The sequence below is a fragment of the Cupressus sempervirens genome, chromosome 2 (genome assembly GCF_028749045.1).
Source record: "Cupressus sempervirens isolate cs-2001-9-10 chromosome 2, ASM2874904v1, whole genome shotgun sequence".
Classification (NCBI taxonomy): Eukaryota; Viridiplantae; Streptophyta; class Pinopsida; order Cupressales; family Cupressaceae; genus Cupressus; species Cupressus sempervirens.
In genome coordinates this window covers 148,162,178-148,188,919 of record NC_143119.1, presented here as the reverse complement: position 1 = coordinate 148,188,919, position 26,742 = coordinate 148,162,178, and the positions used below count along the sequence as shown (strand labels likewise).

Genomic DNA, 26,742 nt, shown 5'->3' with positions numbered 1-26,742 from the left:
GTCAAAAATCATTTTCTTGACCATTTCATATTGTAGCATCAAATTAAAACGTTAAATTACCAAACTTTTGATACTTTAGCCATCAATTTTAAACTTAGTTCTTAATTTATAACTAATCATTAATGAATAATTGATTATATAGTCATACTTTGATTAGAATTATTTATAATATTAATATTACTAATCATTTTTATTACTTATTTATCAATATCATCTATATTGATTTTTTTAATTGTTAACTTTTAATCATAATAATTATTAATTACAAATTATCTTTAAATTATTATTGTTTAGAGTTAGAAAAAAATTATAGTCAGCAAGGCTCAAAAATGCAACTCTGCAAATCATTGACAATTTAAGTTTTTTCATTGACAAAAGAAATTGAGAGGTTTTTAGAACTTGCAAGCTTTTCATGAGTATTTCACCTTTTGTCTATATTATTAATTATTAATAATTATTGAAAAAAATCCCCTTCTTAATGGGCTTAAAAGAGTTGATTCTTGAAAGAATAGGAAAGAAGCTAAATGGAAAACCCTACTGCCAGCCCACGTTCCCCACCCATCTATGTTAGTCTAATTTAACTATTGATGCAAAAATGTTGAAATTGAAGGAGTTTCAATATGAATGCAGTCAAAAAGAATAATTGACATAACTAGAAAATAAAAAATATCCTTCAGCAAGGTTGGCCACTCCTAGATTCAATGAATAACTATAATCCATTCAACATATATTTAGAGATATAAATGAAGACAGACTAGTAAACAGTATTGATATGTTAAAGAAAGACTTACAGACTCTAACCCTTGGCCAAATCTAAAGCAAAAGTGCGAGTCATCAATTTAAGAACTAGTAAGATCATGGTTTATACAACCCAATCAATGTGCATGATATTTCAGCCATACCAATCTGTATTTCTTCCTGATACTGTGATATGGAAATGAAATTTAACTTTCCTTTCTGAATCATATAATGGTAACACGAATAAAGTAGCCATTGGACAAAGTACTCATACATTCAAATTTCTAAAAAAATTTCAAAATAGTAATGGAACCCAAATTTATACATTCTGTTCAGCACTTAAAAAATTCAATGAATGTTGCAACAAGCAAAAATATGTAACTTATATACAACTAGGACAATGCATTTGTTTGATATAAACATTTCATGATAAAATGGCTATTGGCAAAAATACCTAGATATTCATATTTTATAAATTTTTCAAAATGATAAAGGAAACCAAATTCATACATTCTATCTAGTAATTTGGAAAAAAATATCAAAAGAATATTGCAATAAGTTTAAAAATGTAACTATCTTATATACAACTAGGATACCTCATTCGTTTGATGTAATCATATAGTGGAGTAAGTTCTCCTTTGTGAGCTATACATGCCCTACTTATTGGAGGTGATAAATCTTTAGGGCTTTTAGAAGAAGCCATGTCCCCAATAAATTGGCAAAGAACATCACCAAAATGCCTGGTTGCCTACATCAAGAGACATCAATTCATTATTGTATTCCACATGGTGCAAATACAAATGTTCAAAATAAATTTTTTTTTGATTAGTTTGTAATTATCTAGTATACATCATCTTCCACATGAAAATATTAAAAGTTATAAAATATGAAGTAAGCTGCTAGTTCAATTTATCATTGCCTCTTTTGCAAGCTCTGTGGGAAGGATGTCAACTGCCAAAAATATAACTCCATCCCCATCCATGTCTTCATGATAAGAACCATTTATTGGATTGTATCTGCAATAGGAATTCAATTGACTTTCACTATTTTAATATAAAGTCACAGACTCACAATCACAACAATAGAAAATATTATAACTTTGAAGAACATAGTAAGTCACTATGTAAATTAGAGGATTACCAAGAAATAATAGAAATAATTAATTGTACAAAGATCTGAAGGAATAGCCAGGAAGCCATTGCTAATACACTTAAATGGCTTTGAGAGGGTCTTTCTAACAGCAAGAACACTATCATACAAGCATAGCAAATCATGATTATGAGGTTCTGTCAAACATGAGTTTTTGTTTCAAATTTATCAATCACTATCATCACAACTTACAATTTATTTTTTGAGATTGCAATTACAAAGCTCAGTAGTTGCATCATGTAGAAAATAACCAAAATGACAAGCGATTGGTTTTCATATCTGAAAAAAGAGAATTTGAGTTTAGAGCGATGAGGAAGATTTTTGATGCATCAAACTATATGAACAAAATTAGTCAAATATTTTTTAGTAAGTAGGATATCAAGAGATTATTGAACTTAACTTTATGAATTTCACATTGATTTATTTATTGCTTGGTTTTTGTTAAATCAAGTTATCTGGATTCCGGTAGTATTTAAAAATGTTTAACAATAACCCAGACAACATAAAGAACATGTACATGGTTTTTGTTAAATTAGGTGAACTTGGGTACATTTCTTTAGGTACCAAACAATTTCCAATTGAAACATCAAGAGTGTCTTCACCATTTTCATATTTGCCAACACTAATGGAGTTGGTTCTTGTTTATTATTCTCCGAGCAATTTTTTGTCTTCTTGGAATATTTTTATACCTTTGATGATGTTATTATTTTCTCTATTTTGCTCTGTTTATGATCTATTGTTGTTTTGGAGTGAAATTTTGGTTGGTATTGATTGTCCGAACTGATTTGATACCATGGTAGCTAAATTCCTTATGGTTCTGATATTGCATCTGTAATGTCCTCGTTTTTGGAAGGTCTACGCAGTTGATAAAGTTAGCTCATCATAGCGACCCTCGTGAGCTAACAGAGCGTTTTGGGGGTCTTAGTTGTGAACTTATTATTTTTAGTAAGTCTAGTTTTGGTAGTTGCTATTTTTGGCAGTACAGTGGTTGGCTTAAGCAGTTGGTCGTCACTTGCAGTAAATAAAGTAATAAATTGCATGACCTCTTATTTTTTTGTTAATCATTGAGTTGCATTATTATAATAATGGCTTTAAGAGATACTTCTTAAAAAGCGATTTGGAAAGTTTCTAGTGTTCAGTCCTTTTGGGAAACTTCCACAATTTTTGAAGTAGAGTTTTAAGGAAACTTTGGCCAATGAAAGCTTATAAATGAGAGCTCATTTCATTGGGAAAGATACACTTGAATATTTTTTTTTTCTCGTGCCTTTGTGGTTTTTCCCAATTTCTGACTTTTGAGCCCTTGCTGAAGTATAAGTGTCTCGTCTAAGAAGTTCTTGGCAATTGTGTTGCAATATACAATTGGCCAACATTCTCCTACTATATTCCTATAGGTAAGGAGAACAATCCAGAATTATATAATTTATTTTGCTCATTTAATCTGGTTGAGGGTTTGAAGAAATTCTGAGATTGTCATTGACAGTTGTGCTGAGGTAAACAACTGTCGGAATTCTCCTACTGTATCTACTGTTGCTTGGAGATTCTAAAGGTGATTAATTACTGAATTGTGGAGGTTTACATTCACTTGTTGGGAGTCCACATCATTCAGTTGGTGGTCAAATTATCTTTGGACAGACTGCATACTGGTAGCACAAGGCTGAAAATAGAATCTGATTGCATAAGAAGGTGGGACAACAACATTATTCGAGCCTTCTTATCACATTACTACCTTTGCTGGAGCTGAAATGACTGTTGGAAAAGCTACTCTAACACTTGCTGGGACTATGTATTACCTTAGCTGCCGTGTGGGGTGTCTGAAGGTCACGTGACAACACCAACTCCTTGCACGTTATCTACACTCAGCATTATTCATTAACGGCAAGAGGATAGTCTTCACCTGTGGCTGAGTATTTGTAGTGAAGATACAAACGTGAAAAATAGGTTCAATTTCAATTACAAGTGTTTCTGATGTATGATTCTTCAAATAAAATGCAAAGTTAATCTGTTCAGTTCTTGTCTAATTTTATCATTCCAAATTTCATGAAGTTGTTAATAATTACAATTCCTGGGCTGCAAATTGTTAAAGTCTGGATATTTTAGTGGCATACTATCATTTACATTACCTTCAGCATTTTTCTCTATGCATATATTTATTCAACACAAATAAAGCTTGGGTTAAGTTTCATATGCATCTCCAATTACATTGCTGGAGAGTTTGTTTGGCAAGTGTTTGACAAAATGCCAAACATCTGAGTAGTGTGAAAAATTGGTGAAATTCAGAGTTTAAGTTATAACCATACTGAGGGTTCTTGCAGCATCAAGGAGATTTCTAGAACTAATGGGATGATCATGAAATAGTGAATTTTTGTGAACTTAGGGAGAACTTATAATTTTCTCTCAAAAAACATAACGGCATATAACTCTATATGATTATGTAGTGAAATTATATGATAGCTTCATTATGTTACACATGAGAATACATATTCATCCATTATTCCCATTAAACCATAATCAAAATGCAATTTTGAAAATAGAAATCAAATCAACTAGAAATTGAAGTTTGAGTTGTGAATATACTTGAGTTGTTAACGATTGTAGCTTCAGTCAAATGATTCCAATTGATGAAATCAAATGTTTTAATGGCCTATTGACCTCAAACATTTGATATCTATCCTACACTATTATTATCATGGAGCATTAGTATTATTGATAATAAAGTGTATATTACTATATATGTATATATATACTATAAATATGTATATTAGATATATGATATATATTATACATAACTATATTATCACATATTTAATTATGATAATATCTTAAGAAAATATTATTTGTCTAATGAGAGTTAAGGAGACATGTCGCTTAATATTACATACATATTCATTGGGAAGGTAAATTGAAACATATAGAAATTAAAAAAAGTTATGTTACAGGTTACAATAGTAAATTAATTCATACATACATTGAGATCTTTAACATGGTATCAAAGTTATGGATTGGACCCTTTGGAGAGAGGAAACTCAACATTAGTGATTTCTTGGGATGTATTTTAATGCATTCTTCTTTGTGAGAGAAAAGTTTGAATTGAAAACCCTTGTTCTGCCCTCTGGGAATATTCATGGTGGACCCACCCTCTAATATGGTTCATGATGGATGCCATGTGAATTATTACATGATCATGTGAAAACTTCTTAAGAGGTGACGATCAATTTGAATGACCTATCAACCTCAAACCTTTGATATCTATCCTACACTATTATTATCATGGAGCATTAGTGCTACTTGTAATAATCTAAATATTTATGTATCATAGATATACGAGATATATTATACATACATACATACATACATACATACATATATATATATATACATATGTATATATATGTATATATACATATGTATATATATGTATATATACATATGTATATATATGTATATATACATATGTATGTATATATACATATGTATATATATATACATATGTATATATATATACATATGTATATATACATACATATGTATATATATATACATATGTATATATATACATATATATATATATATATATCAGTGTTACGAGACTCAAACTCGCCTCTGACTCGGAAAGTCAAAATTGGGCTTGGGCTCAGACTCGGACTCAATGACCAGACTTGGCCAGGACATGGCAAGGACTACGAGAATCGAAAAATCCATGAAATTCAAAGATTTTTAAGGATTTAAGGATTTTTCCATGCATCATTTAGTCAATTAATATCAAATACACAATAATTGAGATCAATAGAAGCTACTTAACACTCGTACACAATTTTGCATAGATCACATAAGTATAAAAGTGAATTTCTGAAGGAAAAAAACTGAATAACATAATATTAAGTTAAACATAGTGTCACTATCAAATGTCTAGAATATATGAAATCCATGGAATCAAAAGTTCAAAACATATATCAAAATATCAGCTAGAGTGTAGAAGACTAAGGCTCATAGTAGCCTATGCCCTTCTACAAATATGCCTAAGATAAGTGATGGAAAACTCTAGAGCCATCCTCTCTCCCTGTGTTCGAGGCTGAGCCTTTGGGGCATTCTCATCCTCATCCACAAAATCTTCATCATCAAACTTGGATCCATCACTCTTAGCCTCAAGGTCCTACACTCGGTCTCCTTGCATTGTAGCCTCCTCGACTGCCATCACTACTGCCTCTGCCTCCCAATCCACTCCACGTCTTCATCATTGAAGACAAGATCAACAATATTTGTGTTCCACTTTGCATGTGGATCAACAATCTCTAATACAATCAGTGATATATTGGTGCCCTGGATCTGTCAAAAGGAAAAAGTTGTAGTGAACAAACTACAAAGACAAGATCATTCAATTTTTGCACAAACAATGGAAATGCAACTAAGTTTGTAGAAGCCTCCTCCAATGCTTCCTTTAGCTCCTTTCAATACTTAAGTGCAAACTACAAAGTTGCACAAACAATCAGCAATTGAAATGGGAGAGCCAACCGGTTTGCTAATTTCTCTTTCAAAACCCAAATACTCTTATTTATGTCTTTACTCTTTTCTCTATATCACAGTCATGAGCAAAGGATGGAATGATCTTTTTAAGTAAAATAGATGTTATACAAAGCACAAAAAATTCACTTAACCTTTCTTTTATTATTTTTTCCACTTTATGAGTCATGCTGCTAGAGAGAGTCCAGAGCTCGGGACTCTGCGAGTCAAGAGAGTCCTTGGACTCGACGAGTCCATACTAACTATGCCAGGTCCGAGTCCAGAGGTCATTTGCTTCAGAAATGTGGACTCTGCCTCGAACTTGTAGAGTCTCGTAACTATGATATGTATACATAAAATTATTATCACATATTTAATTATGATAATACATTAAACAAATGTTATTTGTAATAACTAATGAGAGTTAAAGAGAAATGAGTCTTAATATTATATACATTTTCATTGAGAAGGTAACTTGAAACATAGAGATATCTAAACAAGTGCTATTATGAGTTACAACAGTAAATTAATTCATACATACATTGAAATCTTTAACATGGTATTAGGGTCAGGTTCCCTTCCAGACCTATGAGGCTACCTTAATAAACAATATTGTATTGAGATGTTTATATAGATTTCCAATTTGCAGTAGTGAAAGTGTCATTAATTGCAAATGGCAATAACACTAATCATTTATGTTCAAAGCACAGTTACGAGACTCGAACTCATCTCTGACTCGGAAAGTCAATATCCGACTTGGACTTAGACTCGGCCAAGACTCGACAAGGACTCGAAAAATTGAAAAACCCATGAAATTGAAAGATTTTTAAGGATTTAAAGATTTTTTCATGCACCAGTTAGTCAATTAACATCAAATACACAATAATTAAGATTAATAGAAGCTACTTAACACTCATACACAATTTTGCATAGATCAAAGTATAGTAGCAAATTTCTAAAGGAAAAAGCTTAATAACATATTCTAAAGTTTAACATAGTGTCACTGTCAAATGTCTACAATTTATGAAATCCATGGAATCAAAAGTTGAAAACATATATCAAAATATCAGCTACAGTGTAGAAGACTAAGGTTCATAGTAGCCTATGCCCTCCTACGAATATGTCTAAGATAAGTCATGGAAGACTTAGATATTGAGAAATATGTTTGTTACATCTTATGTGTGCATTGTAGACAACAGGGCTCTCAAGTATACCTATCAATTTTCTTGGTGAAACACAACCTTTAACGGTAAAAGTCTTTTAATAACAATTATAGTTGGCTTACAAATTTTTGCCAAGAAAATGATCAAGGACATAGCCAACAACAAATATACATGTAACTTTGAAAGTTTATAACTTTATGTACAACACTAGAGAGTTCTAACATTCATGAACACATAAGTCTAAAAAAAGAAAAAGAAAAACTCATATACATCATTATAGAATTCTAACACAAATATATGTAAATCTGAAAATATATGTACAACATTACTGCACTCTACAATGTTGAAAGTGACTTCTTCATAATGAAACCCAACTGGTAACAAATATTGACAGTGAGTGAGCCCCACAACATTTCCAGAATTAATATACACTGAAAAAAAGCACCTTTCAAAAATCTCTATCTTTAAAAATAAAATTTAAAAAATTTAAAAAAATCAAAAGAGTTCTCGGCTCAGGATTCGGCAAGTCCAAGTGGACTTTGCCAAGACTTGGTCGAGTCTGAGTTTAGAGTTCATTTGCCTCGGAAAGGCCGCCTTTGCCTCAAACTCGTAGAGTCCTGGAACACTGGTTCCAAGAACACTTTAGAAAGCAAGGTCGACTCTATGAAATATCAATAGTAACAATTAGAGACCCTGTGCAGGCGCGGATTATATTATTCAATGTAGACAAATGTTCGAGAATTTTTTGGAGGAAGTAAATTTGATACCCAGGCTATTCCATAGAAGACGATTTATTCTAATCCTATATCAAACAATTGGAACATCTACAAATCAAATAGTTGAAGGATTTTCTTAGAGACTACACAGATGGCCATTGTTATGTTTTATTGGATCATTTTCTACAAATGTAATAAGTTAATAACACTACTATTTTTTTTTCTGTGTCCAAATGCAGATTTGAATGTCATATAAATATGAGAAAAGGACACATGTCTCATGAAGAGACATGTCTCTATATGCTAAATTATAAGTTAATCATTATTAGACAATATATTAATAGTAATACATGTAAACATAATTATATATAATACATATATATGGGCATATGCACCGAGTTGTGGTGCCAAAAAGATGACAAGGTTTTTTTTTTTTCTAATTTTTAATAGCGCGTATGAGCTATGGCTTGGGTCACCCAAGCCATAGTGCGTATGCGCTATTCTGATATCCAAAAAGTTATCTAATGGGCTGCAGACCCGCGGCCCATCATTTTCATTTTGCTTTTTGGCTCTCCAACAGCGCGTACGTGAGTTTGATAGCAAAAATTCACCACCATTTGCCAAAATGCCTCCTCACGACAAAATCCAAGACAACGAGCACACCGACGACAATGAGGTAAGTGATATAAACTTAACTTTGCATTGTTTAATATGTTTTCCATATTGTTTTATTCGTTTTTGATATTCTTTTGTAGGGTTTTTACAAATTTCATTTAGATTTGTTTATTTAGTTGGATTTCAATTGATTTTTTATCAGGAAATGTTCATAATCAACCAGAAAATCCAGAAAACCCTCAAGAACCTCAAAATCAAAACCCTCCTCAAGAAGAACAACAAATTCCACAACCCGAACCAATTGCAAGACCTCCGCCAGGCACACAAGAAAATATAAGAAATGAAATACAGAGAGGCAAAACTGAATTAGAAAGACTCATTGCTCGGTTGAAAGAATCTGGACAAACCAATCCAATGAGGGCTCAATTGGCATCATCCCTCGAATCCATTAACACTCAGATAGCCTCAGTTAGTGGTCAGTTAGATATTTGGCGGGCTAAGAGGGATGAACAAAAAAGATTTTATGCAAATAAATTGTCATATGAAGATGTTAAAAAAAAAGAAATATCAAAAGGTAGTATATGTGCATTATTTAGAAAACCCGGTGAACCAAATACTGTTAGAGAGGGTACTAAACGATTCCCCATCCATTGGTGTATACATGATGCTATTAGAAATAATTTTTGGGATAGATGGTGGATGGTTTTTGATGCCCTTCCTTGCAACAATCACGAGGTCCCCATGTATTTTTTGAAAAAATTATATTGTTAGTTTGTCCTTGGGGAGATCCCCAATTATTTTGATATGTTAGACTCCTAGGGTAGAGGTGGGGGGTCATCATTTGAGAGGCCAGGAGTATGTCGTGACCCTAATGTAGTTAGGGCACCTGTGGTCCATCCACAGCACGAGCATGTGATTATTCCTTCAGTTGTGAAGGAACATGTAGAGGCCAGCACTCTAGGGACCATTAATGCTTTGACGTAGACCCTCATCCATTCCACGAGCCCATTAGTTGAGGGGGAGCCTCCTATGCGTCATGGTCACATGTGCACTTCATGCGGATCCCTATGCACATTTGGCACTCATGCCGGAGATGCTGCGAATGATAGGCTTGTCACTGATGAGTTCCTAAACGAGACATTTGGCATTGACACATAGGTAAATTACTAATTTGATCACATTTCATATGTATAGTGAATGATTAATTAATTAGCATTTATTGACATTGTTCAAAATTTAGGGTCAAAGTGTTGTTGGGCCTAGCAACGATCCTCCAGGCCCATTTTTTGTCCCTTCAACGAGTCCTGAGGTATGTATCAATTTAATCATTTTAATTAATACATATATTTATTACGTAATCATATTAAGGATTGACAAAAAAAATTATGCATGTGCATCAGTTCTCCATAGGACCCTCAACCTTTACCACAGACACAGAGCAGAGACATCATACGAGCTTCACACAGGTACAGTTGTTTCATGTTAATTTAATTCATTTGATTATATTTATTCCATGTTTCATGTTAGATATAACGTGTATTGTATGACATGCATCTCATGATGTCGGACACACCTCCTCATCTGTGACAGTCTGTTGATAGTGGAGTGGCCGCAGCTGTGGCTAGCTCACAGCCACTGACGGAGGTATGAAAGAATTTTCTTCATTTTAGTTGTTTATAATAGTTAATCTCAAAATTTCTAATGTTATTTATAAGTGATTATATTTATTGAATTGTTGTAGGGTCTTGCAACGCCTGATCATCCACAAGCATTTGAGGTGGACTTAAAGAGTGACTATTTGTTGGCGGTAAGAAAATAATTGATTTTGTGTGTACATATATTTGATTTCAACGTATAATAAATATTGATTCATATCTACTTTCTTTGTATCAGTTGGACCTGGAGAAGAGCCTCAACAAGAGGTCAAGTGAGCGTGTCAGGAGGGCCCCGTCATCTCCACTGTCTCCCTCCACACGACGGCAGAGGACATCGAGAGACTTGTTTCCTCCCCCTCGTGGGAAGGAAAAGATGTAGTTGAGATATTCGATACATATATATATAGACTTGTTTCCTTCCCCATGTATATACATAGGCATCAGAGAGACATATTTGACATACATTTGATGTACATATGACATTCTATATTTGATGTATGACATTATTGGTTAATATATGATATGTTTGTTCATATACGACATTATTGGTTATCATAATATATTATGTGTTTGTTAATGTATATTACATTATTGGTTATCATTTTATATTATATGTTTGTTCATGTATGACGTTAAATTAGATATGTTCGTGTATGCCATTAAATTAGATATGTGCATGTATGAAATTAAATTCAATTGCTAGAGAGTTACCATTATGTCTACCAACTAGTAGATGTTATTTTTTGCTTTATTAGTATTTCTCAAAAACTACAAAGAAGTTGTTTCTGGTGAATAGTTGTAAACAATTGTGATCATCGACTTCATGTACTCATGGCTTTGGCTGCGAACACTTGTAACTTTGGCTATAAGCATCCATGGCTTTGGCTATGTGCACTAGTGGCTTTGGCTGTGAGCATTTATGGCTTTTGTTGTAGGCACAATATAGCCTTGGCTGTAGGTTGTCTTTCTTGCTGCATGTCAAAGTTACCTTCAAGAATATCATTAGTCTAAGATCATTACAATTAAAATACTATGACATAATACCTTGGAAATAATAGTCTTTAACCCATTACTTTATTTGTTAAAACATCATGTAGTATCTACTATAGTGCTTCTACTCAAATATGTTTTCAAAAATACTTATTATGGCAAAGAAATGTCTATGGAAAGCTTGTCAAATAGGATATTGAAGAACTAAATGTGGACAGTCATTAGTACCCATCAATAAGAACACGGACATCTTTCTCAAGCAAGCCATATGACATTAGCTTAATTTATAAATTTCCTTTGCAAATAACTAGAAGATGCTATGAATCTTAATACAGAGTTAATCACGAACTCATTATTCCATCCAAGAAGCATATATCACCCTAAGCCAATTAACCGACAAGATAAAAATTAATTCAATTTCAACAAAATTTTGAGTATAACAAGCATCTTAGGGATTCTTACAAGAATTAACATGATGTTCACAAGAGCATTACAAGTTCTCGTAATGCTATTTCACATATTGTAATCATATTCAATTTTGAATGGCCATTTGTGTTACAAGCATAAATTTTCTTTAAGGTCTTTTAATTCTAGACATGAATTTTATTCTGAAGCTTTTCTATGACAACCCACTCAATGCATATATTGTTGTTCCACATTATGCTGATTTGACTTTCATTGGTTGATTTGGGTCTAGACATGACGTTATTCACTACCTTTTTTATATATTATTTTTTTGTAGTGAGGTTCTAGCCTGAATGAATGTATTAATCATCGAAGTTGTGAACCTTGGTCGAGATCCTTAGAAATATATTTTCAAATTGGACCTCAAATAGTTTTCTCAGTCACCCCCTGTACACAAATACTGAAATTGTAGTTAATTACAAAATTAATACTGAATTAACACAAGTTTAATTGAGAAGTATTATGTACCTCAATAGGCTAGATTATTATTGACCGGGAAGCTTTATCTTAGAGCAGTTGGTTTCCTAAATCTTTAGCGCAATGACACTCTTATGGAATGTGGAATTAGGTATACTAGCTAAGGAATGTTCTTTAAAAGGCAGAGGAAACTCAAGACTCACATGTTTCCAATCAATATAAATGTTTAAATCGCTTCTCTAATTTTTTCTATTTATGATCTTCTTAAAACTTAACTTTCTAAATGCATTGATGGGGAAATAAAGATCTTCTAGGAACTAAAGGCTAATCATGTTTAATACTTAGAATTCTTTGTTTTTATCTAATAATTTAAAAAAGATTGTACAAGTGTTTTCAAAGAGCAACACTTGTCACTAACATCATAAGAAGGAATATCCAAGGAGAATTACCACTGATCCCCCACCACCAAATTCAAGAGAAAATAAAAATCCACTACTAAAGAGATAGTAACAACGATCATCCCTAGTCTCTCCCTTATCACAAAATGATTACCATCAAAATTTGCATTTCCAATTGTGTCATGTGCGTTGAAGCGATAGTAACATTTTCACTCTCTTACCTAATGTCTCCCATTTCTGAAACTCCTGGGGAAGGGCAAGGCCATCTTCTCAGTACTTCAAAATACAACGAGTTCCATTTTTTCCCATATTGATAACCGTTGACTTAAAGTATAGTCAAAGTATTGATAGCCCATAGGAACTCAACCTTTGAACATCCCATCTGTAAATGACCTCATAAAGAAAGTTCAATAAACCCGCATGAAATAGTGAAACAAAAGTTGCATACTTGTGAAGATGATCAGACTGCAGGTGATCAATATGTCTCAAATCTATATTCAATTCTTTTACTATGCATATAAATGGTTTGTTATATAAAAGACTTATATCCACCAGATAAATAATCATTTTCTTACTATGCTATCCTTATCCTTGGCTGATCTCTGGTCTCTGCAACACGGTCCTGTAGGAACTGGAATCTCATCCATATCTCGCACGAGCTCCAAGATATGCCCCGCCAAAGATTGCAGCCCTGTGGCATTTAGTGACCCTTAGGGACATTCCGGTTGAGCGTGCTTGAGAACGTTCGAGCACTGAAGGGGACAAGACGAGGTTGGGGATAGGGTTTACCCGGCCACCCAGAGCTAATGGAGCAGACAGTTTGATCCCACGACGAAAGATGAGAGAGATTTGGCAGTTGGCAACTTTGTACTGGCCAAAATTGCAAGTTTCAACATCACCCGAGATGGCGTTGTAGAATGAAAACGGAATGCAATCTCCGAAAAGCGAGAGAGGTTATTGTAGGTCTCTGCAACACGGTCCTATAGGAACTGGAATCTCATCCATATCTCGCATGAGCTCCGAGATATGCCCCATCAAAGATTGCAGCCCTGTGGAATTTAGTGACACTTAGGGACATTCCGGTTCAGCGTGCCTGAGAACGTTCGAGCACTGAAGGGGACAAGACGAGGTTGGGGATAGGGTTTACCCGGCCACCCGGAGCTAATGGAACAGATAGTTTGATCCCACGACGAAAGATGAGAGAGATTTGGCAGTTGGCAACTTTGTACTGGCCAACACTGCAAGTTTCAACATCACCCGAGATGGCGTTGTAGAATGAAAACGGAATGCGATCTCCAAAAAGCGAGAGAGGTTATTGTAGGTCTCTGCAACACGGTCCTGTAGGAACTAGAATCTCATCCATATCTCGCACGAGCTCCGAGATATGCCCCGTCAAAGATTGCAGCCCTGTGGCATTTAGTGACCCTTAGGGACATTCCGGTTCAGCGTGCCTGAGAACGTTCGAGCACTAAAGGGGACAAGATGAGGTTGGGGAGAGGGTTTACCTGGCCACCCGGAGCTAATGGAGCAGACAGTTTGATCCCACGACAAAAGATGAGAGAGATTTGGCAGTTGGAAACTTTGTACTGGCCAACACTGCAAGTTTCAACATCACCCGAGATGGCGTTGTAGAATGAAAACGGAATGCGATCTCCAAAAAGCGAGAGAGGTTATTGTAGGTCTCTGCAACACGATCCTATAAGAACTGGAATCTCATCCATATCTCGCACGAGCTCCGAGATATGCCCTGTCAAAGATTGCAGCCCTGTGGGATTTAGTGACCCTTAGGGACATTCCGGTTCAGCGTGCCTGAGAACGTTCGAGCATTGAAGGGGACAAGACGAGGTTGGGGATAGGGTTTACCCGGCCACTCGGAGCTAATGGAGCAGACAGTTTGATCCCACGACGAAAGATGAGAGAGATTTGGCAGTTGGCAACTTTGTATTGGCCAACACTGCAAGTTTCAACATCACCCGAGATGGCGTTGTAGAATGAAAACGGAATGCGATCTCCAAAAAGAGAGAGAGGTTATTGTAGGTCTTTGTAACACGGTCTTGTAGGAACTGGAATCTCATCCATATCTCGCACGAGCTCCGAGATATGCCCCATCAAAAATTGCAGCCCTGTGGCATTTAGTGACCCTTAGGGATATTCCGGTTCAGTGTGCCTGAGAACGTTCGAGCACTGAAGGGGACAAGACGAGGTTGGGGATAGGGTTTACCCGGCCACCCGGAGCTAATGGAGCAGACAGTTTGATCCCACGACGAAAGATGAGAGAGATTCGGCAGTTGGCAACTTTGTACTGGCCAACACTACAAGTTTCAACATCACTCAGGATGGCGTTGTAGAATGAAAACGGAATGCGATCTCCAAAAAGCAAGAGAGGTTATTGTAGGTCTCTGCAACATGGTCCTGTAGGAACTGGAATCTCATCCATATCTTGCACGAGCTCCGAGATATGCCCCATCAAAGATTGCAGCCCTGTGGGATTTAGTGACCCTTAGGGACATTTCGGTTCAGCGTGCCTGAGAACGTTCGAGCACTAAAGGGGACAAGACGAGGTTGGGGATAGGGTTTACCCGGCCACCCGGAGCTAATGGAGCAAACAATTTGATCCCACGACGAAAGATGAGAGAGATTTGGCAGTTGGCAACTTTGTACTAGCCAACACTACAAGTTTCAACATCACCCAAGATGGCGTTGTAGAATGAAAACGGAATGCGATCTCCAAAAAGCGAGAGAGGTTATTGTAGGTCTCTGCAACACAGTCCTGTAGGAATTGGAATCTCATCCATATCTCGCACAAGCTTCGAGATATGCCCCGTCAAAGATTGCAGCCCTGTGGGATTTAGTGACCCTTAGAGACATTTCGGTTCAGCATGCCTGAGAACGTTCGAGCACCGAAGGGGACAAGACGAGGTTGGGGATAGGGTCTACCCAGCCACCCGGAGCTAATGGAGCAGACAGTTTGATCCCACGACGAAAGATGAGAGAGATTTGGTAGTTGGCAACTTTGTACTGGCCAAGACTGCAAGTTTCAGCATCACCCGAGATGGCATTGTAGAATGAAAACAGAATGCGATCTCCAAAAAGAAAGAGAGGTTATTGTAGGTCTCTATAACACGGTCTTGTAGGAACTGGAATGTCATCCATATCTTGCACGAGCTCCGAGATATGCCCCGTCAAAGATTGCAGCCCTGTGGCATTTAGTGACCCTTAGGGACATTCCGGTTCAGCGTGCCTGAGAATGTTCGAGCACTGAAGGGGACAAGACGAGGTTGGGGATAGAGTTTACCCAGCCACCTGGAGCTAATGGAGCAGACAGTTTGATCCCACGACAAAAGATGAGAGAGATTTGGCAGTTGGCAACTTTGTACTCGCCAACACTGCAAGTTTCAACATCACCCGAGATGGCATTGTAGAATGAAAACGGAATGCGATCTTCAAAAAGCGAGAGAGTTTATTGTAGGTCTTTGCAACACGGTCCTGTAGGAACTGTAACCTCATCCATATCTTGCACGAGCTTTACTTTTCTATGTTAAGTTTGGCTTTCAATTTTGGTTTCCCTACTTATCTATGTGAAAGTTCCACTTTCATAAGTAACATGGATGCAGTAATACTAAATTAAGTATAGGTCCATGGTTCTAGAAGCTTCACATAGCTTCTCTTCAACTATGGATCTTGTAAGCATTGTACCATGACTATTGGTGTTGTGAGAATATACAAAGCATATATATTGTTTGACCAAATCTCTTAAATGAACATGAACTATATGGAAGAAGAGAAGACATGTTGCAAAGTCTTTGAAAATTTTCTTCAAGAAATGTAAGGAGCCATGGGTGATTCATCCAAATTATTTGGTAAAATAAGAGGAGGAATGAATCAACCTTGATGATAGAGGTAAATGCTGAATAATATTTATTTAATCACATTGTTTGAAAAAACTTTAATGACCTTTAAATACAATTGAAAGAAATGGAATTGATCTCCCTTACTCATGTAGATGAATAAAATTGGAATTTAAAAAAGAGAGGGACATCCACCATAAAATCATGCAATCATGCACTTCTTGATGGGAGTATCATAAGTTCATTGTTAGATGGATATGCCAAATGTGGAAGAATTAAAAGGAAAATATGTTGATTGATTGAATACGAGCATCAAACCAATGTGATAACAAAAAATCAAAGTTGATTCCATAAGGTCTAACAATATCATATAATTCATTTATCAATAATTTGAAACATCATAAGCATATGTCTAATAATGTCATACATGAAATATATGTAAAAAATGACATACATAGAAAAAATTATACAAAACATATGCCCAATAATGCCATATAGGTGTAAAATGTACATCATTAGATATATACTCTTTCCAACTAGGGGAACAAAATAAATCCCTAATTGTCTTTAATTGCCAACAAGTGGGAGATGACCAGTGTATATAACGAGGTCTTCCTAACATGCTCACTAGTACATTAGTCTAGAATCTTTTGTAACTCGACATGTTACAATCAAAATTATATATGAATAAATAACTATTTTATATAAAAAATATATATATATATATATTTACACATAAAACTTAATATTTTCTTACAGCTAGCTGATAATTCCTCTGTATATACACCTCAGGGATACACTGATGGTCAGGAATAATAAGACCCTACAAAAACTATCAAAGTTACCACTCGATTGTGCCTATGAATTTTAGTACTGATGAAATTTTGATGTAAACTCTTTCATACCTTAGTCATTGGCTTAGAACTAGTGAGTGCAATAAGGACTCGTTGATCAATACAATGATGAAGATGTAAAGGTATCTCTGATGTCAATAGCTGAAAATGATAATACATGAGACTCAAACGCAGTTATGAAGAATACACATTTTCTTTTGTCTCCATATCAAATAAAATATTTTGGTACCTCTATGAATGTAGTATGACATCCTTCATTTTATAGTGTTGATCCCAAAGCTACAACACTTATTATTTATTACACATGTATGTAAATCTGTTAAGCATCAAATTCAACACCTTTGTCTGCAAAATAATGTACTATATGTTAGAGTAATAAATTCATTTCCTTGGTAATTAAATTATATTGATATAATTACTAAGTTACTTATTATATTGATATAGTTTACTTATAATTCCTTTCGATTTACAACTAATTGAAATGATTTCCCCAATTTTCCATCTAGTCACTAGAAAATTGGATTTGTTGTCTCTTTCTCTTAAAGAACCGGATCTACTAGTTCCTTTGGTCTAGAAGCCTTCCATTGAGATTGGGGTTTTGAAAGGTTCAAGAGTTGAGGAACTTTTTATAGAATATCTTGAAGAAGGAGAGGTCATGTATAATGGTTTTGAGGAAGGCTAGAGTTCCATCCAGATGGTGTTGCAAAATGGCCAAGCGGAGGAGGAGGTAGAAGAATAAATAGAATAAATGCATGAGAAGGAGGGTCATGGGGGCAATGGATTCAAACCCACAACCAAGCTTTTATAGCATTATACAAATTACAAATTATAAGACTATGCCTTTCATGATAGTCGCATTTTCATATTGGCAAATGAAGAATGACTTTTGGAACAAACATAATAAATACTTCCAAATAAAAATGAAGCCAATGTATTGTATTATAAGCTCGAATGGTAAAGACCAAGCCCAAACATTTATTAAGGTGTAGCATTTATAATTGTCAGGTTCATGTAAAGAAGTCATCGTTCATATTCTCATCGTTCATATTCTCATTGTTGTGTAATTTGATGATAAGAAGAATACAATGATATAGAGGTTGATAGTGACTTAAAACTTTACAAAATGCAATCAATGAGAATTTTACATTGAGGGGGGAGTAATAATCAATGTTTCATTCTCATTGTTTGACAAACTCTTATATAAAGAGGGAGTAGACAGATGATATGGTTTAGTCTTCTTCCGAGAATCTTAGTCATATTGGTTCAGAAGGATTCATGATACAACTACTATACTTAGCGTGACCAATTGATGCTAAAGACCTTAGTATTGATGCTACAAACCTTAGTATTGACATAATTTAACCTTTGCAATTCCAGGCATAAGATGATTATCATACAATGGTACTTGAACAAAGAACACTAATAAATATCGAGGATGTGAATTGATAATACCATTTTGCAGATGATTTTGGCATCTCACCCTTTATCACTTGTGCGTCAACTTTATTAGCCCTCTTCTTTGGTGACCTACAAATGAAGAATTAGCACAGTAACAAATCTAAGATAAGATTAAAAAAATGGGTCCTATTAAAGAATCTAATATAAATTCAAATAATGTATCTATATTCTAAACAAATCAAAACTAAATCTCATCACTTACACGTCATAACAATACGGTCCACCTTAGTCATGTGATAGTCTTGGGGAAGAGGTTGTAACATTGTATTTGGATCCAATTGATCACTTTTTCTCTCTCTCCCAATTCAATCTAATGAGCCAACTGGATCTGCTCAACATTTTAATGTCTCAAGTATTGCCTCATGGTCTGACTCGCGAACTTTCCAAAGAATCTTATTATGTGGTTTTCCACCATATTTTATCAAGTGGACATTTGATGCGACAACAAGGTTTGAATAATGAAGAATCTTCCTCTCTGTTTGCCAATCCTCGAATAACCACAAGTTAGGATTCTTCATAGGATATCGTCTAAGCCATGTGCCTGTTACAACCACCGCACCGACATGGTAATCTAAACCTTCACCATCTATAACCAAGTGATCCAATTTTTGTTTGGCTTCAACACAACGACACAAATAATAATCTGTCCCTTCATTGTCTTCACGTGCAATAACAGCAAAAACATGGCCTGCAGTGACAAATGTACAAAATGCGATCATTAATTCAAAAAATACTTGGGTAAAAGTTATAAAGTTACATATTGAAATTACAAAGATATATAAATATATATATATTACCAGGTTGCACTAAATCTGACAAGCGGTCAAAGTCAATAGATGAATCCATCTCTACCATTTCCAGTGCTTGTGGGGGACGATAGGTGTCAGTTGGGTCCAAAACCTGTATATCCCATTTGTCCACCCATTCAGGTGACTCACAGTCATCCCAATTCTCCTCTGCACATGATGGACAATAGCATGCCATTTTTCATGTGTGGATACTCCATGAACCTGCATTAGAGCTTCTAAAAGAGTGTAACTCACTAGATCCTGTTAGTGTGCAACAATCTTGATATGGTGCAATGTTAGTATTATCTATCAACCAAAAAAATCTACGAACTGTAGACTCACCTTCCTTACCTGGACCCATTGTAGCGTTACACCATTGGACGATGGATTTTGCATCTATCAATATTGCTCCATCTTTGTACTTTAGTTCTTCACGAGCCAAGGCTCTTTTAATGCATGCGCCTGCACCATCGTGCTCTCCCTTACCATGACCAGACTCTGTGAAATTCCACATATATTGAATTCTATACAACCTGTGCATCCTGCTCAACCAATAGAACATCCATGCATTCTTGAATTGAGATGCACAATTGTCTGACCAAATAATGTGTTGACGATATGATATGCCCCTGTTAGCCAAATCTCCATAAAATAGTTGAAAACAACCATGTACAAACTCCGTAGAATGTGATCGATCATCGCTGATGTAAAAATGGTACTCCCTCAAAATATTCCTGTCATCCCCTGTACTTGTAGGTGAATGCATGAATGTTATGTGAACAAATATAGAAACCTGTTGAGATGTATAATACTTTGCTTGCACCTCATTTTGTGGTTGTAGTGTGTAGTTCTCTGCAAAATCTACAACCGAAACAATGATATCCAATGGAAACGTATCCTTGCACAACTTGAATTGCAAATCCAACCATCGAGCTCTATGGGTATGCCTTGCATACTCGTACATAATCTTTTCACGAAAAATCTTCATGAGCTCATACGCTGGAATCTTTTCAATAACTAGATCACATCTTTTACCATGTTTCCCATCTTTTAGAGCATATGTCACTGTTTTGAATTTTCTATAATCTACTATTTCATTTCCAATTGCATGTGTACTATCCATATGTTGACAAGTTGATAAAAGTTGCAAAGAACCACAAAATAAGCACGTACCATCCAAGCATGATGTCTTGTAGAATTGTTGGCCCCTATTTCACATAAAATGTTGGATATGAATTCCCTTGAAGATCTTGGTGGCTCTTTTATGTCACAATCCTGCAAAACAAATTGAGAATGCAAAACTATGCATATGTGCCTAAAAACATCAAAATGGTTAGAAAATTCAATATGTATCCTACAACAAGAAGTTGTGCGTGTGTGATTTATTTTCACATAAAAAAGTTTACCCATCTCAAAAAATCTTTGACTTATTCGAATTTGAGGATACATACCAATAAATTTTGCAAAAAATTGTGTCTGAGTTAAGTCCAAAAAATGTTTCGCATGTGGCTCATGATTTCAGCTACCAATCCTCCTTCTTACAACATCTCTTTGATTAGGAGAAACACGTGTGTTATTTTTCCAAAAATCTTCGATCAATGATTTCAAGGCTTCACTAATTTCTTTATCCTTTCGCGGTAGTCTACCGCTAAATGTCCATAAGTCATTTTTTGTTGGATCTTTAATCTCTCATGCCTTAGCATGGCTCTCCTTAAGGTACCTCTACCAATTTTTAATGTTTTGCTTGTCTTTCTCATGAGTCGAGCTTTCTTCATTTGGCTACTTACTATTGTCGATGTGAGTACTCGTCTTGTGATATTACTATCTTTGGTGCGTGATTTAGAACCCACTTTGTCATAAGCACTCATTAGATTCTTTACAATATTTATTTCATTTGAATCATCCATCGTTCTTAGCTCAAGAATCTTCATGATAGGCCTAAATTTCAAATTTTTCATCATTTCAACAAATAATTGGCATTGACCTATAATATTTAATTCTTCAAAAAATAATCTCCACATATGATTAACTTTTCTTTGACAAGTACGTTTGCTAATCTTGTCAGGCATTGATTTCAAAATGTTAGTATCAATATCAATCAAATATTTTGGTTTTCTAAAACGAATTCTAGAAGGTGTTCTAATCTCTTCAATTCTCTCAACATTTTGAACATCAATATAAGGTTGAGTGTATTGCGTACCTTGAACTGAAGATGATGTGCCTTGGCAATAAGATGTAAAAGATGAAATGTCACCTACTTGATGTGTTGATGTTGTGCTTTCAACATGACATGATGGAGTGTGTATATCGTCGGATCTATAAATCAGTCTCTTCAACATGAGAGGATGATATGACTTCAACATTGGAAGATGGTGTAGTGGATGATATGACTCCAACATTCGAAGATGGTGTAGCGGATGATATGATTTCAACATTGGAGGATGGTGTAGCTTCACAATTCAATTGTCTTCTTCAGCGTAACAATCTCATTCGTTCTCTTTGTCTTTCTAATTCTTCCTCCTTGTTTCTTTGTACTGGTGGTTCTTGATCCTCTTCGAAAGTTAATTCTTCATCATTGCTTTGCAATTTTCTTTGTTCACGTAGTAATTTCATTTTATCTCTTTTAATTATCAAATCTCTCTCCCTATCTGCATTTGTTTGAATCTTTGGTTTCTTCCTTGGCATGATGATGATTTCTACATGTCAAATTATTCAAACATCCGAATTACTTAAAATGTGTAAATTACAAATTATTCAATTACATATAAAAATTATAATTATTTGAATGAATACACAATATATATCAAACGACTTGTCAAATTTCTAACCATTTCGAAATAACATTTCATTCAAACATACAATTTTTAATAAATTCACTATATATTACATAACATATCAAATTATAATCAAATTTGTATCTATATATCGACAAACAATATTTAAAATGGATTGCACTAACCTTTTCTATTAGAAGAATATTAAAAAATTCTTCAAATCACGTATCCAATGATTGAATTTGGTGTTTGCTAGCTTCCAAAAGTGTTGAAATAGTGTTTACTAGATATTGAAACCCGTTTTTTCTGTCGGAATAACAGAGAGCATAACAGACCAAAAGTTAAAAATGGATGAAATGGGCCCCAAGGTTGGTTTTAGACCATTTTTTGGTGATTTGAGATAGTGCGTACGCACTATAGCGCGTACGCACTATCTCAAAACACATCACTCCCCATCCTCCCTACTCTCTATCCTCCCTACGCTCTCTCCCATCCCCTCCCTCTCTCTCTTCCTACTCTCTCCCATCCTTTACTCTCTCTCACCCTCCCTCTCCCACCACCTACTCTCTCTACCTCTCTCACCCCCTCTCCTCTCCTATCCCCAACACTTTAGATCTCTCACACACACTCTTATCCCCCCTATCTCTCTCCCTCTCCCTCTCCTACCACCTAATTTCTCTCCCCCATCCCCTACTCTCTCTCTTCTCTCCCATCCCCTACTTCGTCTCTCTTACACACATTCCCATTCCCCCTCTCTCTCCCTCTCCCGCCGCCTACTTTCTCTCCCCCATCGTCATACTCTCTCTACCACCCCCTACTCTCTCTCACCCTCACACTACTACTACCTACTATCTCTCTCTTTCAAGTTCTCTCTCTCCCTCTCTACTCTCTCTCCCCCATCTTGTACAAGCTCTCTCTGCCTCTCCCACTCTCTCTCCCATCGCCTACTTTCTCTCCCCCATCCCCTGCTCTCTCTCTCGTCTCCCATCCCCTACTCTCTCACACTTTCACACTCTCCCCCATCCCCTACTCTCTCTCTTCTCTCCCATCCCCTACTCTCTCACACTCTCACTCTCTCCCATCCCCTACTCTCTAACACTCTCACTCTCTCCCATCCCCTACTTTATCTCTCTTACACATACACCCCCATCCCCCCCTCTCTCTTTCCCTCTCCCATCACCTACTTTCTCTCCCCCATTGTCGTACTCTCTCTCTGCCACTCCCTACTCTCACACTCTCACACTCTGTCCCATCCCCTGCTCTATCTCTTTTAAACACGCACTCCCATCCCCCCTCTCTCTTTTCCTCTCCCACCGCCTACTTTCTCTCCCCCATCATCGTACTCTCTCTCTGCCACCCCCTACTTTCTCAAAACACATCACTCCCCATCCTCCCTACTCTCTATCCCATCCCCTCCCTCTCTCTTCCTACTGTCTCCCATCCTTTACTCTCTCTCACTCTCCCTCTCCCACCACCTACTCTCTCTACCTCTCTCACCCCCTCTCCTCTCCCATCCCCGGCTCTTTAGATCTCTCACACACACTCTTATCCCCCCTATCTCTCTCCCTCTCCTACCACCTAATTTCTCTCCCCCATCCCCTACTCTCTCTCTTCTCTTCCATCCCCTAATTTTTCACTCTTACACACATTCCCATTCCCCCTCTCTCTCCCTCTCCCACTGCCTACTTTCTCTCCCCCATCGTCGTACTCTCTCTACCACCCCCTACTCTCTCTCACACTCACACTACTACTACCTACTATCTCTCTCTCTCAAGTTCTCTCTCTCCCTCTCTACTCTCTCTCTCTCTCTCATCTTGTACAAGCTCTCTCTGCTTCTCCCACTCTCTCTCCCACCGCCTACATTCTCTCCCCCATCCCTTGCTCTCTCTCTCGTCTCCCATCCCCTACTCTCTCACACTCTCACACTCTCCCCCATCCCCTACTCTCTCTCTCCTCTCCCATCCCCTACTCTCTCACACTCTCACTCTCTCCCATCCCCTACTATATCTCTCTTACACATACACCCCCATCCCCCCTCTCTCTTTCCCTCTCCCACCGCCTACTTTCTCTCCCCATCGTCATACTCTCTCTCTCATACACCCCCTACTCTCACACTCTCACACTCTCTCCCATCCCCTGCTCTATCTCTCTTACACACACACACTCTCATCCCCCCTCTTTCTTTTCCTCTCCCATCGCCTACTTTCTCTCCCCCATCATCGTACTCTCTCTGCCACCCCCTACTTTCACACTTTCACACTCTCCCATCCCCTACTCTCTACATCTGTCACACACACTCCCATCCCCCCTATTTCTCTCCCTCTCCCTCTCCCTCTACCACTGCCTACTGTCTATCTCTCTCAAGTTCTCTTTCTTCCTCTCTACTCTCTCTCTCTCTCTCTCCCATCCCTTACTCTCACTCTCTCTCCCATCCCCTACTACTTTCTCTCAAACTCTCACACTCTCTCCCATCCTTTACTCTATCTCTCTTATAAATAAATACACATTCCCATTCCCCCCCCCTCTCTCTCTCTCTCGCAGTCCTTGTCCCACTGCCTACTCTCTCCCATCCCCTACTCTATCTCTCTTAAATGCTTCCATTCCACCTCTCTCTCCCTTCCACTCCCTCTCCCACCGCCTACTATCTCTGTCTCTCTCTCTCACTCTCTCCCTCTCTCTCCCATCCCTCTATCATTGCCTACTCTCTCTATCTCTCTCCCCTCTCTCATTCTTGACTCTCTCTCTTTGACACACACACACCCATCCCCCCTCTCTCCTCTTCCATCCCCTACTTTTTCTCTCACTTGCTCTCCCTCTCCCACTCCCTCTCCCACTGCCTACTCTCTCTCTCACTCTCACTCTCTCCCTCTCCACTCTCTCTCTCTCTGCTACCCTCTAGTCTCTCTTAAATTTTCACACTCTCTCCTATCCCCTCCTCTCTCTCTCTCTCTCTCTCTCTCTCTCTCTCTCTCTTACACACATTTCTATTCCCCCCTGTCTCCCCCTCTCCCACTCCCTCTCCCATCGCCTACTCTCTCTTCCATCCCCTACTCTCTCTTGAGCTACTTTGTCTTCCCCCTCTCCCATTCCATACTCTCTCTCTCTTTCACACACATGCACTCCCATCCTCCTCTCTCTCAAGTTCTTCCTCTCCCACTTTGTCTCCCATCACCTACTCTCTCTCTCCTCCATCCCCTACTCTTAATCTCTCTCTCCCAACCTGTACTCTCTCTCACACTTCCTCTCTCTCCCATCCTCTACTTTAAATCTCTTTTCCCCATCCCGCACTCTCTCTTTTCCACCCATACTCTCTCACACTTCCTCTCTTTGCCACCCCTACTCTCTCTCTCTCATCCTATACTCTCTTTGCCACCCCTACTCTTTCTCACTTTCTCTCTCCCATCCTGTACTCTCTCCCCTCTCCTATCCCCTACTTTCTCTCTATCTCTTTCATGCACACACATAGCCATTCCCCTATCCCCCCCACCTAGTTCTCTTTTGCAACTTACATCTTAATAGTGCGTGCGCACTATAGTGCGTATGCCCTATAGCGCGCGCTATTTAGAGCTAAGGTTTAAATAGCAAGTACGCGCTATAGGACGCACACGCTATTTAAACCTTAATCAAACCCAAGCCTAAGGCTTGGTTTTGCCTTGGAGATCCAACCCAAAGGTTTGGATTTGATGAACAAACCTGAGACGTGTTTTCCAACAAACATACAAAAAATGATTGTTTTTTCTTCTGTGCTCCCCTTCAAGATTTGTCGTGGTTGGGTATCGATAAGATCAGGTTACATAGCATTATAGGTCTCTGTGTTATCTATCTAACCATATAATTTATTTTTAATTTGAACTATTTCAAGCCTTTCATCTATAATTTCTTTTGAATGTATGTTCATTTTTTGTCAAAAACCACCACGTACTAATTGGGCTATAGATTTTAGCTCGTTCATCGAATTTTGTAACAACTTAGTTTTTTAGAAACTAGACTCCATTCTACACACTTTGAAAAAAAAAAGTTTTGATTTTAGATTAGTTTTCAATTATTTCTAGAGGGAGCACACAGATATTTCACGTTTTTGGGATGTGTCTAGTTAAAAAATTCGTTAAAAAAAAAAAGACATTATAAAATTACTCGAAAAATCTGGTATAAACTACATAGTGTTAAGTAACTTTTGACCAGAGCGATTAAAAAATTTCAAAAAAAAAGTTAAAATT

General features: G+C 36.8%; 1 protein-coding gene across 2 annotated transcripts in view; it reads right to left on the bottom strand.

Annotated features, from left to right (window-relative positions):
- Positions 1-26,742, bottom strand: part of LOC149571473 (lysine-ketoglutarate reductase/saccharopine dehydrogenase bifunctional enzyme) — a 261,972-nt gene that overhangs the window by 114,962 nt on the left and 120,268 nt on the right. For both annotated transcript variants that reach the window (XM_089812989.1, XM_089812990.1), the window contains exons 11-12: positions 1,658-1,754; positions 1,335-1,486 (exon numbers count right to left, since the gene is read on the bottom strand). In XM_089812989.1, coding sequence (XP_089669115.1) covers positions 1,335-1,486; positions 1,658-1,754 — 249 coding nt within the window. The remainder of the gene's footprint in view (positions 1-1,334; positions 1,487-1,657; positions 1,755-26,742) is intronic.